Source organism: Tamandua tetradactyla, chromosome 24 (genome assembly GCF_023851605.1).
Source record: "Tamandua tetradactyla isolate mTamTet1 chromosome 24, mTamTet1.pri, whole genome shotgun sequence".
NCBI lineage: Eukaryota > Metazoa > Chordata > Mammalia > Pilosa > Myrmecophagidae > Tamandua > Tamandua tetradactyla.
The window spans coordinates 46,904,586-46,923,511 of record NC_135350.1 but is presented as its reverse complement, the minus strand read 5'-3'; the positions used below and the strand labels follow the sequence as shown (position 1 = coordinate 46,923,511).

General features: G+C 39.8%; 1 protein-coding gene across 1 annotated transcript in view; it reads right to left on the bottom strand.

Annotated features, from left to right (window-relative positions):
• Nucleotides 1-18,639, bottom strand: part of PRKG2 (protein kinase cGMP-dependent 2) — an 87,949-nt gene extending 69,310 nt beyond the window's left edge. Inside the window, exons 1-2 of the mRNA XM_077143037.1 lie at nt 18,558-18,639; nt 11,315-11,788 (exon numbers count right to left, since the gene is read on the bottom strand). Of these exons, the coding sequence (XP_076999152.1) occupies nt 11,315-11,775 (461 nt within the window). The 5' untranslated portion in view covers nt 11,776-11,788; nt 18,558-18,639. The remainder of the gene's footprint in view (nt 1-11,314; nt 11,789-18,557) is intronic.
• Between the last annotated feature and the right edge of the window lie 287 nt (nt 18,640-18,926).

The window sequence follows — 18,926 nt, the reverse complement described above, 5'->3', positions numbered from 1 at the left end:
GGGAACAGAAAAAAGACATTAAAAAATGCTCACCCTTGTTCATCATAAAGGAAAAGCAAACTAAGGCCACAGTGATACACCACAACATACCAGAATGGCTAAAATGAAAACGATTGACATTATGAAGGATGTGAAACAACTTAATAATCATACACTGATGTTAAGAGTATAAATTTGTTCAAATACTTTGGAAAATTAGTTGGCAATCTATGTTAAATTTGAATATACATACAGTGTAACACTCAGCAATGCCACTTCTAGGTTTTTGCTAAATACGAGAACAACCAAATGCCCATCAAAGGTAGAATGGAGAAACAGATTGTCATACTGTCATACAATGAAATACTACATAGCAACAGAGAGTAATAAACCACAGTTATACACAATAGCACACAGGAATGTCACAAACAAATACTGAGCAGAAGAAACCAAATTCAGTAGAATACATACTCTACAATTCCATTAATATAAAGTTTGAAAATAGACAAAATGTAATCCACGATAGTACAGTAATCCAGGTAATGGCTATCTTTTCAGTAACCAAATTCAGTAGAATACATACTCTACAATTCCATTAATATAAAGTTTGAAAATAGACAAAATGTAATCCACGATAGTACAGTAATCCAGGTAATGGCTATCTTTTCAGTCAGTAAGTGGCAGAGCCTGGAAGAGAAGATGAAGGGGTGTCTGGAAGGCTGGTGATTTTCTACTTCCTAATCCGTTTGGTGGGTTACTTGGTGTGAAAATTCATCAAGCGGCTCACTCACGATTTGGATACTTCAATACATTCATTTAAAAAAAGAGTGTAATACTTTGGAGTCAGAAAATCCTAATTGCAAATCTCAACCCTGCCACTTCCTAGCTGTGACCTTGAGCAAGTTATTTTAACTTCTCTGAATCTCAGACTCGTCATCTGTAATCATACCTATTTCATAGGAATATCATCTATATTAACTCAGATAATATAAATACAAATTCATATTAAATGCAGTACTATTCGTTGGCAATGATAATATAGTGTGCTGCTTTGGGGGAAGAGTTGGATGAGAAGTGATCCAGAAACCAGAGGGAAACAGAAGCACTGCCAAAACCCTGTGCTCAGTTCAAAGTTCCTCCAGTCAGCCTGGATCTCTAACTCAAGCCTGTCAAAGGTAGCATGTATGAGCCTCGTGGTTTTAGTATTTTATACCTGCAGCTTAAATAATCAACATTCCTTGAAGTAATAAATTCTTGTCCCCTAAGTTGCTTCAGGAAGTTTAAATGGTCAAAGTCCACTGACAGCTCTCTCATCATTCTGGGCCCTCAAGTTTCCCTCTTGGCCTATGTTCTCACTGTTCGTTTTTGCCAGACCAAAGCATGTGTCTTGCAACTTTCATTGCATGAAGCTCTTTCTTATCTATCAAAGATTTCTCCCGAATTTCTTACTTATCAAGGGGCCTCAGCCACTTTACCTGTGCAGCATTTCACTGCTTAAATATACATACAAGCAGAAAGCATATTTGTTTAGAATGCAAGAGCTGATGCGAGGATGCCAGGGATTGATCTCCAGTCCTGCCACTTACTGTGAAAAACCTGGGAAAGTCACTTAATCTCTCCATGCCTAAGTTTCCTCGGCTGTAAAATGACAATAAACCCAGTCCAGAGGTCACAAGGTTTCTATAATCATAAAAGCAATTAACTATATGAAGCAGTAAGAACATGCCTGGCACGTAAAATGTGTTACATAAGGATTAGCTATTACCACTACAAAAGCGGCAAGTTACCAGCAACTTATAAGCCTTTAAGTTAGGACAGCTCTATACTGCATTCTTAAAGCCTGCTTTAACATAAAGGAAGAATGAAACAACAACAAAAATGGAACCTCGCAGATCACAGAAAATTAAGGTGTCTGCTTTGGTTTGCAGGTGACCAACACACACCAACGTCGAGTAAAGTAAGCTTGACTCTGACACACCCCTGCCGGTGGTATCGTGGGCCTCCGGACCCTGTTTTCGGTACCTGGTACTGTGAAGCACACAGGCACTGCTCTAAGAGAATCTCAGTTTCTTTTCTTAGCTTCAAAACTCCTTTGTTCACCATACAAGGTCCTCCTTAATCTGTACTGGGCTAAAATATCAAACGTGACAGCTAGCACTGATTCCAAGGAATACAGTGGAGACCAGAAATCTTTTCAATTCACCTACACTTCTGCGCAAACACTAGGCATCTACTTGCGTATTCTAACAAACTTCCTCCATCTCTCCACTAACAAGCTAAAGGAAAACAGCAATAAAAAAATAATTCCATTTTAACCAAGAGAGGGCTGGCCACTCTTGGTGTCTGGTCTACGTCTCTCCAGCAACCGTGTCAGCCTTGAAGTCACAATTGGGAAGCCACAGGCTCAGGAACAACTACACAGGATGTGACTAAGGAAAGCATGAGATTGACTTAATTAGAACTCGCCTTCTTGTTGGTGTATGGTAGTAGTAATGACAGGACCAAAGAATAAGCCCATGCTTTCCCATCCATTAGGGAGACCCTTTCCCAACATGGGCAAGTGTCCAGTCCCCCTGCACTCTGGGTTTCCCAGGCCTACCAAACTACCTGCAGTTCCCCAAATGTGCTACTCCCAAAAGGTGCCAGGCCACTTCACGTCTCTGCAATCTATTTCCTCCTTCAAAACCAAGATCTTTTCCTCTATGGAGGTTCCCTGATTCCACCAAGCAAAGTACATTCGTTCCTTCCTTTGTATCCATGTCTCTTAAAATATTAATCACACGGGACTGCAAAAATTTTTAAATGCTTCAAAAAGACTGCAAACTGCCAGGATATGGACTACGTTTTCTTTGTCCTTTTATTCTAACACCTAGCATTGTGCCCAGCACACAGTAAGAACTAAATGCAATTAAAAATGCTAAAGAGCACTCAAATTCTTTCTCCAAACTTAAAAATGATGGGTACGGGGGCAAGAGTAGAGATGGAAAATGTCAGTCACCTAATAAACAAGGCACAGATAATAAGGAGAACAACCCCACCACCACCACCAAGATTTTCTGAGTTATGAATTGCCCACAGGAAAAAAAATACCTAATAAATGCTGGCATGGTCAGGTTCATGTGTCAACTTGGCCAGGTGGTGGTGCCCGGTCATCTGGTTGGGCAAGTGCTGGACTGTCTGTTGCTATAAGGACATTTCATGGACTTAAATCATGATTACAGCAGCTGTATCCACAGCTGATTGCATTTGTAATCAGTCAAGGGGAGTGTCTTCTGCAATAAGTGATGCTTAATCAAATCAGCAGAAGGCTTTTAAGGCTTTTAAGGAGGATTCAGAAGAAACTTCTGACTCTTCCTGCTTCAGCCTGTGAACCCCTGTGGAGTTCATCCAGACCCTTCATTGGAGCTGCCAGCTCCACAGCCTGCCCTACGGATTTGAACTTTTCCATCCCCACATTTGTCCAGCCAGCCTCTCCTAAGAGTTCACTGAAGACCTTCTTCAGAGTCACCAGCTTGGGGCCTGCCCTATGGACCTTGTCCCACAGTTACGTGAGACACTTTTATAAATTTTATATCTATAGATATCTCCTGCTCATTCTGTTTCTCTAAAGAACCCTAGCTAATACAAATGCATAAGCTTATAATTTGAGAAACAAGCATGAAGAAGATGAGAAAATTGCACGGGTGATCAGAACATTAGCATGACTTTTTCCTGTCAAGTCTCTTTCTCTTTTGCCCATATAATCAAGTACAGTTGTAATCTAATCATGTTTACTGATGCTTCACATTCACAACAAACAATTCTCTCTCTCTTTTTTTTTTTTAAATTTGTGCAGATGAGCCTATTCCCATGAACATCAGAGTACAGAGTTTAATAATGAAATGTTGAAAACAACCAAAACTCACAAAGAAGTTTATCTGACATACTCAATGATACGCATAAACATCATTGTGCTTCATGTCATTGTGCTACATGTAATTAGGTATAAATGGTAAACAGCTCCCTGAAATGTCTGTAATTAGTATTACTCTTAGGTAGTCAAGCTGAATATTTTGGGAGTCTGCTGCAGGGAAACCTGTTCCTCTAATACGATAGTTCTCAATCTTGGCTGCACATCAGGTTATTCAGGGCGTTTTCACAAATCCTGATGCCCGGCACTCACTTCAAACTAATTAAATTAAACTCTCTCTGCAGATGATTACAAAGTGCTGTTATGGTTAAGAATTACAGTATAAACAAGAAAAGGGTAAGGAAGAGTTTGAAATTGCCCCTTCCTTTTATTTTTCCACAGAGCTGGGAGCAGGTCTCCATTGAAGGGTCATCAAGCAAGTGATCAATTAATATTAAATAATTAACAGATTGATTAATTAATAATACTAATTAATATGTGTTTGTCACAAGACTTTGACATATTCTTCTCTGCAATATAACAAAAAATACAGAAACGAGGAAAGCATTACTCTTTTCTCTCTTCTACAAGCATCCTTTGTGGAAGCTGAAACTCGGCCTGGCCCTTAGGGGCCCCAGGACTCTGGAGTTCCCCATCATGGCTTTACCTACCCAGAGAAGCCAACATTACTATCCAAGGAATCGCATACCAGAGAAGCAACAGGGCCTGGTGTGGCAGGCGGAATTCTAAGATGCTCACTTGGTCTCCAGCCACTAGCATAGGATGGAACCTCTACCTGTCTTCTAGCCAACAGAGTATAGCCATGGTGAAGGGAGAGGGATTCCCTTGGTGAGGTTATGTTATATGGGGAAGGTGGTAGGATAGCTACTTACATTAACATCTTAGTTATATTTATATTAACATCTTGGCAGACTTTAGAGATTCTCCTACTGGCCTTGAAGAGGCATGCTGCCATGTCATAAGAGCATCTGTGAGGCCTGTTAGAGAGCCATGTGGCAAGGAATTGCAGGTGGTGTCATAGAATTTTCCTTGAGATGATGTCTCGACAGTTTCGAGGTTCTGGCTAGAGTCCTGTCAGTTCTTCAAGGCCCAGTTCTGAAGCAAATCCCGCTTCTTGAGCAGCTGATTAAGTTCACATCCCACCACTCCCTTTATTGGGCTCTTACCCTTGAGGGCCACTTCCTTAATTAGGAGCAGCCTCTATGCCCCAGAGCCCAGGAAATTATTCAAATCAGCCAATCCACAGGGCTCCCATGAAACCCAGCTAACTCCACCTGTCTTTCATACTTGAGCTGTGTCCTGCAGCTCCAGCTTTCTGTAACCCTCTCCCCAGACACAACCAACCCCCTGTGCGGCCCTGCCAGGTGGCCTTCTCTCATTTGGAGCTGTAAGAAATAAAGATTTCTGCTTTTCACCCAATCTGAGTGTTGTATACAGATTATCTCCCTCCATCCAAACTCTCTACAATCATACCTAACATCAGAAAAATATAAAACAGCTGGGCTCTAGGAGCTCAGAGCAGCCCCCGGGTGACAGCCAATAAGAAAATGTGGACCTCAGTCCTACAACCACAAGGAAAATGAATTCTGCCCATGACCATGGGAACTTGGAAGAAAACTGTAGACCAATGGCCACCACGGCTGCAACCTTGTGAGACCCTGAGCCGAGGACCCTGCTGAACCGTGCGTGCCTGGACTCCTGACCCACGAAGATGACAAATATGTGTTGTTTTAAGCTGCTGAGTTTGTGGAAATATTTTATGTAGCACTGAAAAACTAAGGTACTTGGGTTTCCCTGATCTGAATGTCCACTTCAAATGACTGCTATAAAGCATAACCTTCCATTTTCAAACCTTCTAACAACTTTCATCAGAAACAACCAGCTGCATGCACCCATGTTTCTGGCTCTCAGATGACCACACCACTGGCCTTTTCTCTTTCTTGCTTTATACAGAGAGTGTCATTTTGCTTTTCTGAAGACCCAGTTAAAAGCAATAGTATTTCTAAGCATATGTACCAATATTTGTAAATAACTGATGATTAACAGAGCCTTTACATACACTTAAAAACTTTTAATAATCTTTCTATGTAAAATCTAGTTATAGAACCTCTAACATCATCACAGATAAAACCCTATTTCCTGGAAGAAAGTTTAAAAAAAAAAAAACAAGCTTTCTTTCCCCAGAAAAATTTTCCTTCTACTGAAAATTGGTAATAGAGCAGCACTTTCTGGAAGCAAAAATTTCAGGGAGAAATAACAAAAACAGGGGAACTGTTTCTAATTATAGCATTTAAGAATATCTATTTCTGATTATATATTTAGTTTTTACAAGGGTTTTCAACTGAAATATCAAGAATCCTCCTCTCAATTTTATCCTGAAAAAGTGGTATGTAGGGTGGGCCATGGTGGCTCAGCAGGCAAGAATGCTTGCCTGCCATGCCAGAGGACCCGGGTTTGATTCCTGGTGCCTGCTCATGTAATAATAATAATAATAAAAAGTGGTATGTAGACATGGTTAGGAGAACAGACACTTAATTAGTGGTGACATATGTTATTACTGTTAATAGTTTCATTTCTTCCATAGAAAAATTCCTATTTAATAAAGGAGCCACATTTGTACAATGCACTGCTAAGTTACTCTTCATCACATTCAAATGCTGAGTACTGTTTTAGAATGGAAGCACAGATAATAAGAAGCATACTCTTCCTCACTCCTGTTCCCTGTCTTAATTAAATAGATGACTCACTAGCATTTTCCACTTTTACCTATTCTGCTCCTGGGGTGGGAGTGACAAATGAGACTAATTGTCCCCCCTAAAACTGGAGTCAACATCTGAAGTCAGATGGCAAGTCTTTGTTTTATCTTTCCTTTTCATGAAAAAAACAATAGTTTCAAATGATAGTTTAAGCTTTCTTAGAGAAAGGCAGTCATACCAGCAACTTGCCAGATGTCTCTGATTAATTTGCCTGTGTTCCACCAGACATTCAGCATAAGCTTCTAATTTTGCTCTGCCAGAGCTGAAGTTTGCTACTAAACAACATCTATGTAAACAGAAAATTTAATTTCAGTAAAAGATCAGATCTCTAGATCCATGGTTATCTTGGTGCTCAACGGGGTAAGACATGGGCACAAACGGTACCTGAGCTCCTCCTTACCCTCCTTCACTGCAGAAATTCAGTTCTCAGCTTTAAGAAGTACTATACTCATTCGGGAATGTATATGTGCCCCTCCATATACTATTCCACAGGCTGTGCAATCAGATGGACCACACTTATTCTCCGTGTCCTTTTCATACAGGCTCTGTGGGTCTAGCACTTGGTAAACACTGAGGCACTGGGTATTTCTGCTCACTCTGCATGGGAGAGGCCCTGGCACCAGGAAGCACCATCGTTCTTAATACCAATCAAGGGGCATGTCATGAGGCCAGCTGGTGCCCAACCTGGTCTGATATGAGGCCTTTCAGCCTTGGGGGTAGTTCAGTGGAGACTACAAGCAGGACTGCAAAGGGAAAGAACTGGTCTCAAAGTGAAGAGTCATGCATTCTAATCTCAGCTCTGCCACTTACCATGGTTTATTCTTCAACTTCCCAATACCTGTTTCCTCACTTCTCCAATAAGTGGGGTAGCAGGAAACAATTTCTGAGGACCTTCTGGCTCTATTCTGATGCTTATCATATTAAATTTAAATCAGAGAGCAGAGTACTTAAGATACTAGAGTACTCAGACTCCCCATGTGATTTATGATGCTTCAGAACGGCTGCAATTCAAATAGGCTATGGGCCCACGTAATTTATGCTTTTGAAGATCTAAAATGGTCAGTGGACACCAAGCCAAGTCACTAAAAAGTACTATGATAAACTGCAGATTTGGTGCAGTATAAGAGAGAGTCCACTTTGTGCCTTCTTCTATTTGACAAGAACATTCGTATTTTCTGTGGCTTTGTCCGAAAACCAAACATGGGTCTTACTTTGTTTCTAAATTCACTCAAATGTCACTTGATCATGATTCCTGTATCAGGAAACAGTGGTTACAGTCAGTACAATGATATGCAATACGGTAGACACTTGTGCCTAATTAATTTTATATTGAATTTCAAGTGTTCAATGACCATGTTTGCCGAGAAGCTACCATAATGGACATCACAGATTATATACTGTTTCTATCACAGCATAAAGTTCTCTTGGGCAGCACTGAATTATTCTAGAACCTGATCCTTAAAATGTACACCCTTGAACTTCAAAAGAGGCAAATTTCAAGAGTCCCCCAATACCATTAGATTATATGAGTTCCTCCACATGAATCATGGCGGTGCATCCCAAAGGCATACTCAACAAGTAGAGGACACCACAGCTGCTATGAGCTGGGGCTGCATGGAAGTTAAAGTGACCCACTTACCATTTATACTGCACTTGAACATAGGAGCCTCAGAAAAACTACAGGCCACCATGTCACGGGTTTTAGAGCTGCTCATGAATTACTGAAAATAAATCTTCCATTCCAACTCTATCATTCCACCAAATTGTATTCACTGGTTTCTGCCAATATTTCATATTTCCCTGATTTTGTTGATTGTAGGAGGACTGGGAATTTTCCCTCATTTTCTTGATCATGGTTAAATAAATACCCATCACAACTTCTATTCAATAAAAAGACTGAAAAGTCACTCCATTGCTTTCTAATGCAGTATGCAGGGTGAACTATATCCAAAATCTAGTTATCAGGTATTAGTAGAAATAAATTTAGTAGTAAATGCAGCTAGTAAACTCTATAAAAGTCCAACAAAGAATCGCCAGAAGCTAAGGATAAACAGAGGAACAATCTTGACTGACATATTAAATTCTTTGAAATTTAGTGGAGACTGCCTGAAAAAGTAGCCAAACCAATGGACACCATACATCATCCTTTCATCAGTAAATGACACTCCTATCATTTCTAATGTTTTAACCTCAGGAAAATTAATTCCTCCAATTTTCTGATGGGCTATATAATACATAGGGAGATATATCTAAAGTTTGCTTGCAGATTTTCTCTAAAACTGTAACTATTTGGAAATGGAGAATGAATTATACAATTGAGCATCTTTGAAACAACTGGAAAGTTTCTTTAAAAAACTTTGAGTTGATGATACTAGCTATCTGTGTTTAGCTGGTTATTCCAGACTTAAGGAGAGGTATATTTTGCACTTTTGCAAGAAAAACTGAGGCACAAATCAGTCAATGAAATAAGAGTGGTTTCCATAATCTATTTAATTTTTCTATTTAGAACACAATTATGGCTCTGTAAAATGCTGATGAGGATTATCATGGCATGAATGATTTCATTTGGTCTCTAAGTCTCTGCATCATGTCATCTACACAGACTTGCACCTATTTAGCTTGCCTTTATGGTGAGGGAAATCATCACTAACATGTATGTAGGAGACAGAACGCCTCTCCACTCTCCTGGGTCCCAACTCATTACAGACAGAAAAAAGGAGTGTGGTTTGCCCTGGAAATTGACTTGCATAAATTCTCATTTTCTTTTTTTTGGTTTTAACAGGACTAATGAAGAATCCAAAGGAATATGCTTAACTCAGACTTCCAGATACCTAGCACCAAAAGAACGGTGTTTGCTTCAAGATAGGTATAAGGATATGGAATAAAGTAATGTTAAATAACCTTTGTGCCAGGGGAAAATAATCTGCAAAGGAATATGCAAAGAGAGGTTCAAAGAAGATGAATTGTTCTTAAATTCCATTATAAAAATTCCTAGATATAAAAGAATATGGATGGGTGGTACAATGGTGGCTCAGTGGCAGAATTCTTACCTGCCACACCAGAGACCCAGGTTTGATTCCCAGAGCGTGTCCATGGCAAAAAAAAAAAGAATGTGGATATTTGAAAAGTTTTTGTGAATAAAAAACACATTATAAGTATATTTATGGTAATACAGTCATAGTATATAAACTTACCACATGTAGATATATATGACATACCAAAAATCACTGTATGATATTCAATTTTTGTAAAAAAAAAAAAAGGCATGGTTTATAATATTAATAATTTCTGAATTGATGCCAGTAGAAGTAAATAATTAATAGTTTTCAACTGGTAAAACCTTTGTAAATCAACTAATAAAACTTCTGGCTTTGTCTTAAGAGGTCCAATATTAATGAGATTTATTTCAGCCACAGAATATCAATGATTAATAATCCAACATGACTAATTCCCTTAAAAAATATTTACTGATTGTCTACTATATGTCAAGCACTGTCAACAAATTGATGACTTAAACCTCCCTGCATAATTTTATCAAAATTAATAATTTATTTGGTTAAGTCACATGTTTTATCTTGATTATATTGCTGTGTCTGTGAAGTGATTAAAATTTTGTTTTAATTTCAGAGTTCTCGCCATTTACAATGGAAATCCAGGTCCATTAATCCACACTTACTCATTTAAAAATAATGCAGAAAGGGAACTCTAATTTATGATTTTCTAAATAATGTTTCCTGCTCAGTAAATTCGAACCTCAATCCAGAAAGAAATGCACACACACACACCTGAATACATGCACAAAAAGATACGGTGGTAAATATTTACACGATCTCTTAAAACTTCTCATCTAAAAAAATAATTCTAGCTTTTAGTTGTTCCCTCTGCCTGAAATCCTCTCTTCCTAGTCTATGCTCCTTTACCTCCTTCAGTTCTCATCTTAAAGATCACTACCTCGACAGACCTTCATGACAAACCTGCTTTGTTTGCCTCCTTGCCCTTCTCTCCTGCTAACCCCAGGCACCACCCACTTACAGATGGTTTCCTTATATCATTTATCCCAATTAATAATTACACACTTTTTACTTCTTTCCATGTATACTGTCTATCTCCCTCAAGAGATAGGCTCTGTGTCTATTTATTCAATAAGGTATACTGGGCATCTAGCACAGCGTCTGGCAGAAGGCAGATGGCTCAACATCAAATGTAGAATAAATGAATGAATTCAACCCCCTTTGACGTTCCATTTTATTCCTTTTTCATGACACTTGCAGACTAACTTCCACGAACTGTTTCTTTATTATACATATTAATACATCATCATGATTTGTGTGTATTTGTGAGTCTACTCCTATAGAAAGAAAGGGCAGGCTTCCTAAAACTACCTTTTCACACTCCTAGGGTTTTCAAGATAATGGAAATGATTTTCATTACTCCAGCACTTCAGTTCTATACATCACGAAGCAAAAGGCCAGATAAAACAAAATTCCCACCTTAAAGAAAAGTTTTACATAGTGGAAGATCCTTCTGAAAAACAAAACCATTTAAGAAGCTGCCATATTCTAAAATCTGAAAGGGTTGATATGCTGTTTATCACAAAGGAGGCTTAAGAACTATAACTCTATCATAGTAATGGGGCAGTCAAGTTAAAGAACGTGTGAGGACTTCTTACCTGGAGTCCTTCCTGACTCTTGCTTTCTCAAAGGAAAACTCAGGAGGTTTGTTAAGGTCATAGGTTCTGGTTGTCGGCTCGGCAGATACACCAGCCTTCGCTCCTCTCCTGCTATGAAGAGAGACCAACCCCGAGGTCTTGCGGTGGACCTCAAGAGGCACTTTATCTGGACAGGCCTGCAGCGGGCTTCCTCCCTGCACATGCACCACATCCTGAAGCTTGTTCAGCTGGATGCACTTGTTCTGGAGCTCCTCAGTGAGCTCAGCAATGGCCACCGTCTGCTTTGACAGCTGCTCCCTCAGCTCCTTCAAATGGTACTCCCGCTCCTGGATTTCAGCGTCCTTCCTCCTCAGCTCTCTTTCCAGCTCTGTCACCTTGCTCCGCAGGGCATCGGTGGTGAGGTTCCCCGTGAGGCCATCTGGATGCTTGGAATGTCTGGGTTTCACCGAACCATTTCCCATTTTGCTCAGGGGTCTGAGAGAGCACAGAATTGGGAATTATTTAGTGCAGTTTCATTTTCCAAAAGTCTCCACCACCCCTCACATCCCAATCTGTTTCATTTGATAAGCAATGCATCTCCCATGCTTCTAGAAGGAAAGCTATTGATTGATTTCCTTTATCCCCCTATGAATGAGAGTTATCACCCGGATTCATTCATCACCATTCCTTTACCGGCATAAATATCATACCTAAGCATTTTGCACAAACAGCCTGGATTACTTGCTGTTCTCTCTATTCATTCTCTCTGGACAACTGTCAAAAGTATTATACCAAAAGTGTGATTTGGGTTTCAGCATGGCAAAGAAAAGAGGCAAACAAGCAGCTATAGCAGCAGAGGCTTGCGAATGTCACAACTCTCACAGCTCCCTGTGCGGCTACAGTAAGAAACCTTTCCCTGATGTAAGAAATAACACATCTGCATTTCTTGGGAGGAGGAGGCAGAGTTGGTGTTGGTTTATTAGCACTTTTCTCTTATCCTAGGTATCTATTAAGTTTTGGATTTCTGACAAAGCTCACTTTCAAAAGCTTCTGGATTGCAGTCACTAGAAGGAAAAATAGAGGTGTAGATATTCTTGACCATCCTTTACCTCATATCCAAAAGCTGAGGTTGTCCAAAAAAATAATGCCCTACTGTGCAGGCCTTCATTCTTTTTCTGTTGAGAATATCCTAGTTATAGGCCCCAAAGTAATCACAAATCCAGTGAGCCTTGGGATGTGATATGCAGATTAAGGAAAATGAGAGATGATTTTAGTTGATTCAGAAACATTTTTTAGTTCAAAAGCTATGTATTCATTCATTTTAACATTTATGAGAAATATAGATAATTGCACCACAAAACTGTAAGTTCACTGATATTGTTTAAGTGGAAGCTAAATTAGGTATTTAGGTTGCTGTAGTAATTCAATGAAAATAGAAAATGGACCATCTGTAGGTAATTGTACACATAAGAAAAATGATAAAGCTAGAAGTTGAATGAGTGAACATTTGGTAAATGCCATTTTGATCAATTCTCGTAAGTTTAAATCTTTTTAGGCCACATATTTAAACATCATACTTTTACCTCTACAATTTCTGACTGCCATAACCCTAGAAACATTAAAATTCTTGTAAACTAAGCTTGAGTTACTTGTCATTACATAAATCAGAAGAAATAGAGGAAGCTTTGAAGTCATGTAATTCACCCATCCTTGCCCCTCTTTCCCTCCAAATGTCAAATTCAGAGCACAATGAAATGTTTACACTGTTTTCATGATATCTACCATGGTAATTGTGACGTCTACAAAAACAAAGGCATGGCTGTAAAACAGCCTCAAAAGTTTCAACCAGATGCAACCAAATAGCCAATGCCGGTCACCTAACCTGTATAGTACAAACAGAAAATAAATGTACTTATAAAAGTGATGATCTTGCATCCCCCAGATAGTCCTAATAGAATGCATATTCTACGTAGTCATGAATAAAGATTCGTATCCAGATAATTACCTTTGATATGTTGCGGAGATGTGGCAAGTATGACCTTTAAGAATCTGTTAACTTGGCAACATTATTCTCATATATAAAGAACATATATGACTGTTGTTGCAGAAACGAGAATTCAAGGAAATGCCCCTCAACATCCTTGTATTCTGAATACATAATTCAGAATCTGTTAGATTGGGAGATGAGCAGGAACTCCAATGAAATTCTGAGTTAGAGGCATGAGAAAGGTGCCGCCAAAGGTATTCTTAAATTATGTGTGCACAAGTTTTAATATGCTGCACCAAGCCATCTTCTAGACAGGCCCTTTGGTTCATGGCAAGCATACCTAGACCATGGCCGAGGTAGTGGGAAGAGTAGAAGCGGGAAGAAGGAGAAGGAATTGCTCTATAAAGAACAAAAGCAAGCCCCCAAATGTTAAATTCTTTATTAAATTCAGTTACTAAGACCTAGTAAGTATCTTTTACTACATCAGAGGCCTTTCTGAGTTTGATGTCCAATTGGACAAAGGAAACAGTCCTAGCATTCCAAGTACGAAAAAGTTCAGAATCATTTTGTTCTATGCGTGGTTTTCAAAGCATCCTGTACCAATCCAATAATTTTACAAACCTGAAGCACAAATAAATGGAGGATGTTACTTCTTCCCAAAATACTAACCGTTCTTCGGTTTTAATGAAACCATTTTAGAAGTATTAATCTTTTAAGCTACTCAAAATTCCAAAGTGAGTGAAACGAGAGTAACTAAATCATCTTTCTAGTCACTAATTTAAGCCATGTAGGTAACTGATTGAACAGATCATGCTAGTCTTGCTTACTTAGTTCACCTATTTAATTTTGAATTTAGTTGTCCCTCAGGCCAAGATTTCAAACCTGACTTCATAAAACCTAATTAGCTTCATTCTGCTTCTTAATACCAAAATAGCTCTCAAATATGAATTGCTGGTCACAAGGAGAATTGAACCACAGGATGTTGCTGCATCAATCTAGCAACTATTGATTATTAAAATCATTCTTATATTCACATGATATAACAAGAAATGAGTCAGGATTAAAGACCAGGATTAACCATGAACAGCAGAGTCTGGGCAGTCAGGGTAGACTTTCTATAAATTACTTAGAATCCCTGGTCCTAATTTTCTTATCTATAAAACAGATATAATTGACTTCATCTCCCAGGGTTATTATGAGAATTGTGTTTGAAGGCACCCAGCACAATGTCTGGTGTGTGACAGGCATAAATAAGTGGTTGTTTTTATTACAATGCCCAGGCAGGATCATTTCCGGATGGGACAGAGTCTAGTAAATCGGATGCCTCAGACAAGAATTTTTAGAGATGCAAACTATTCCCTTAAGGGGGAAAAAAAGATTTATTCTGCCTGGATTACACCTTCCATTGAGAAAAGAGAGTATCCTAGAACAAAGAGCCTGGGAAACTTTCTCTATAACAGGAAGATCAGAGCCATCATGAGTAGTTCAGTGGTTGAATGCTCACCTTCCATGCAGGAGACCCGGGTTTGATTCCCAGACCATGTACCCAAAGCAAAACAAAACCATTATGAATGACACACTCCTAGTCCCAGGAATCCAAGGACTCCTCAAGCTTTCTAATTTCCCTCATGCAGACCCGTCTCTATTTTCTCCTATTGCAGTGAAATCCTTAAACCAAAAGGGCATGCCTAATTATCTTTGAAGGCAACAAGAAAACATGGTTCAAAGGGAAGATGGTCATCTTCTGTAGGCAGGGATAGGACAGAAGAATAGAGTGAGTAGTGGCATTTAGGAAGAAGGGAGGAAAACCATATAATCCTATAAATCATTATTACATTAACTGAATCATCATTTAGAGAATATCATCTACCAAGAGGAAACTAGAAGAGATACAAGAAAAGTAAAACTGACTGTGAAAGCTCTTGCAAGCAGATTAACACCTGCCAGCCAATGTAAGAGAAATAAGGTTTTGTTGTCTGTTTTTCCTCCAGCTAAAAGTAATTTGAAACCAAAATCTTGGCTCTGGTCTACATAATATCTATTTCTCTCTCTATCCATCTGGAGTCTGATATAAATACCCTTACACATACACACACATTTACGTATACATATAGATGGGTAGCTACACATATGTCTGGAAGTGTGGGGCATGGTATAGTACTAGCTAAGAGCAAAGGTTTTACTTAGTGCTTATGTGCTCTTGGGCAAGATACTGGCCTTGAATATTAATAGAAGAGAGAGTATAATATAATAAGCATGATAAAAAAGATAGACAAATACATTGATCAACAATAAACAAAATAATGTTGCATATTATTTAGAGTTGTTAGAAGAGTTAAGTGAAACAACCTATGATAAGAATTTAGCATAGTGCCTGGCATATAGTATAGTTTAATAAATGATTATTACTACTATTATCATGATTAATATTATTTACCAAACAAAATAACTCATCTTTAGTAGAAAAGCTCATTGACCAAAAAATCATCTAAAACATCTGCTAAGGAATAAATAGGGTAGAGCTGATAACGCAGTAAAGGAAGAGGCTGAAATACATGATAGATGAAGGGGGATGATGAGAAACGAGTCTAAAAAAGCAGCTTAAAGGAAGATACCGAAAGACTTTATATGCCATATAATGGCATCTGAATTTTAATGTGGGCGGCATTTTTTCTGTTACATATATATATATATGTATATGACATATATATGTATATGACATATATATATGTATATGACTATATATACATATGTTACATATATATGTATATGGCACACATATATATGGCAGGTGTGTCCTTTAGAAAAAACTATTTTTGTGGCGATCAGTATGGAATAGAGTAAAAGAGCCCAGAGAAAGTACAGCAGAGTAAAAGGCTACTGCATCAATCTGAGGAAGAGGTGATGAGTACAGGATGAAGTCTAGGCCAGAAATAGAACAGAAGAACTGGATTCAAGGAACACTTATGTAAGTGGGATGGGATGAAGAGAATGAGAGAATAACCCCAAATCTACTCTAATGTCTTGAAATTTTTTGAACTCCTTGAACTCAATCTTAAAAAATGGACTATATCCACGGTACCCAGAAGAGAAGCCATGGGTACAGGAAAAGCTGCATGTTCCTTCCCTTTAGTAAATCTTGAAAAGCAGAATCGATCATCTTTCATGATATGGGTAGTTTAGTCTGAAAACAGAGTATTTGGGTCTATAAAAGATTTGGAAGAAACATAAGAACATGGTAAGAAGAAGCTAATGCTTTGGTTAAGGGAACAGCGAATGGAGTCTGAACAGAGAAGGAATTACATTAAAAGGTGAGAATGGGTGGGAACAACATTGCAGAGGAAGAATTTCTAAATTGGTAATTAAATGGGTGTACACACGAGAAATGTAGAAAATAACTCCAATATTTTGATGTTGGAATGCTTGGAGGAAGGTAGTACTATTTGCTCACTGGTTAATTCATTCAAAAATGACCCACAGAACACCATCTACAGGCTAAGCACTGTGGCACTGGCCCATGTCAGGAAAATGAGCAAGGTTTATGGAGACGGTAATGAGTCTGGATCTAAATATGTTAAATTTGAAGTGCCTGTGCATCTTCCAGGTGAAAATGTCTGGCAGACGGTAGCAAAGAAGAAAAGTCAATGCTAGAGACTTCTTCACAGAGATGAGAACTGAAATACTTTTTGTAGAGCTCACTAAGGATGAAAAGAAAGGAACGCCTCTCTTGTTATATATGTACGTATAGGTAATGCCTGGTATTACAAGGAGGAGGAGCAGCAAACAAAAACGAGGAGGAATAGCTGCAGAAGTAAGAAATCTGAGAAAGTATCAAAGACTATGGAGACAGGATTTTCAAGAGCAGGCTTCAATATCACATCCCACAGATATATCAAAGCAGATGAGACCAGCGGGAAAATTACTGAATTTAGCCTTTCACGGAAGAGTGAAGATAGAAACACAAGTACAAATGACAATGGAAAGAGTTGCTGCTGAGAGTGAGTATTTCAAGATTGTATCATGGTTCGTGGAAACGACTTTTAGAATCATGGAAACTTGCGAGTATTCGTAAGCCAAGGATAATGAAACAGTAAAGATAAAGAAACTGAAAACAGAAGAGGGGATAACTGATAGGAAAAACGGCCTAGAGGAAGCAGGACAAAAAGTGATTAAGGATATGGGCAGATCCAGGCCTCCACTGTAAAGATTCTCATTAGCCTCGCTTGTAATGATTTCAGAGGAATGGAGTTAACTATTTCACGTAAAAGAGAGTCATCGCTGTGCACCCTCTTAGTACGTCTCTTATTCTTGACCACACAATGTTCCAATGCTCTAATTTTCCAAAGAAAATTCTCCACCATATTATTAGCTCTTATCCTCATGTCTATACGTAGAATTAAAGAAGTTTAGCAGCTACTATATGTTGTGCGGAATGATCGCCATCCCTATGAATTAAACAGAAAATTGACAAGGAAAGGGACAATATTTCTAAGGAAATGAGTGGATGGGGGGAGTAGGTATATGTTGCTTTCTTCAATAATCATAATAATAGTAAACAGCAACAATAATAAAGCCCCTGAGAACTTCCGGAACAAGGCAGAGATCAAGCACAAAACCATTTGTCATGTTAATTCAGTCTAGATTGTTTCCATTCTCTCACTGGCTTCAACTACTGATTTTGCACCTTAGTTTTTCTCAAATTTGAACCCATTTATTTTTCTCTCGCTCCCAATGTGGCTACGTTGTTTTTATTTGGTTATCTTGTATATTTATTATGCCCAGGAAATACAGAGCCCGAAACATAGAAGCACCGCACAGCACAGAAAGTGACATAAGACACCAACACAAGTTTACAAGGACTCGTAAAAGTCCTTTCCTAGCAGCTACCCAAAACTAGGCGAACGAAAAGAAGCTGGGAACGCACACATGGACAGCACCGCCTAGTCCCCAGCCGGGAGCAACTGCCTCCGCGGCTGCTCCCGGCTAATGTTCTAAGAACCCAGAGGGCTCCCCGCTGGAGACGAGGTCGTCCCCGCTACCCCCAATCAAGCTTCTCATAAACAGGTAGACTCTCCCTTTCTCCAGGAGCTCACGAAAAGCTACCACACCAAGGAAACGCAACGCGAGCACACGTCCACACGCCAACAGCACATGCAAGAGAGGGTGTGGATTACAGGCGCACACGGCACAGCCCAAGCATGGCACGCTCAGCAGGAACTCGCGTGCGACCAGAACCCGTCACCCCCGGCTCCCAAGCCCACCGCACGCGAACCTCACCAAACAGCCGGGTAACTTTCCAGGTGCGCAGCTTGTCACCTCTTTGCAGCCGCCTCTGCGTCCCCACGTCCTCTCCCACGCCGCCTTCCCCCGCCGCCTGCGGCGCCCGATCCCAGCGCAGGTCTGCTCAGCGAGCCCCGGCCAAGCTCGCAATGCGCAGCGCGGGCCGGGGACTGCCGGCACCGAGGCTACGTGGGAGCCAGGGGCGCGGGCGAGCGCGCTGCGGGCAGGAGCTGCGGCGGCGTCGGTAGTGCCGCCTCGCTCCTCCGCGGGGGCCGGTGCAGAGGAGGCGCGCAACGACGGAGGGAGGGAGGAGAGACAGAGAAGGAAGAGGGCGTGGGTCAGTGGGGCTATGGCGTGAAGGAGCAG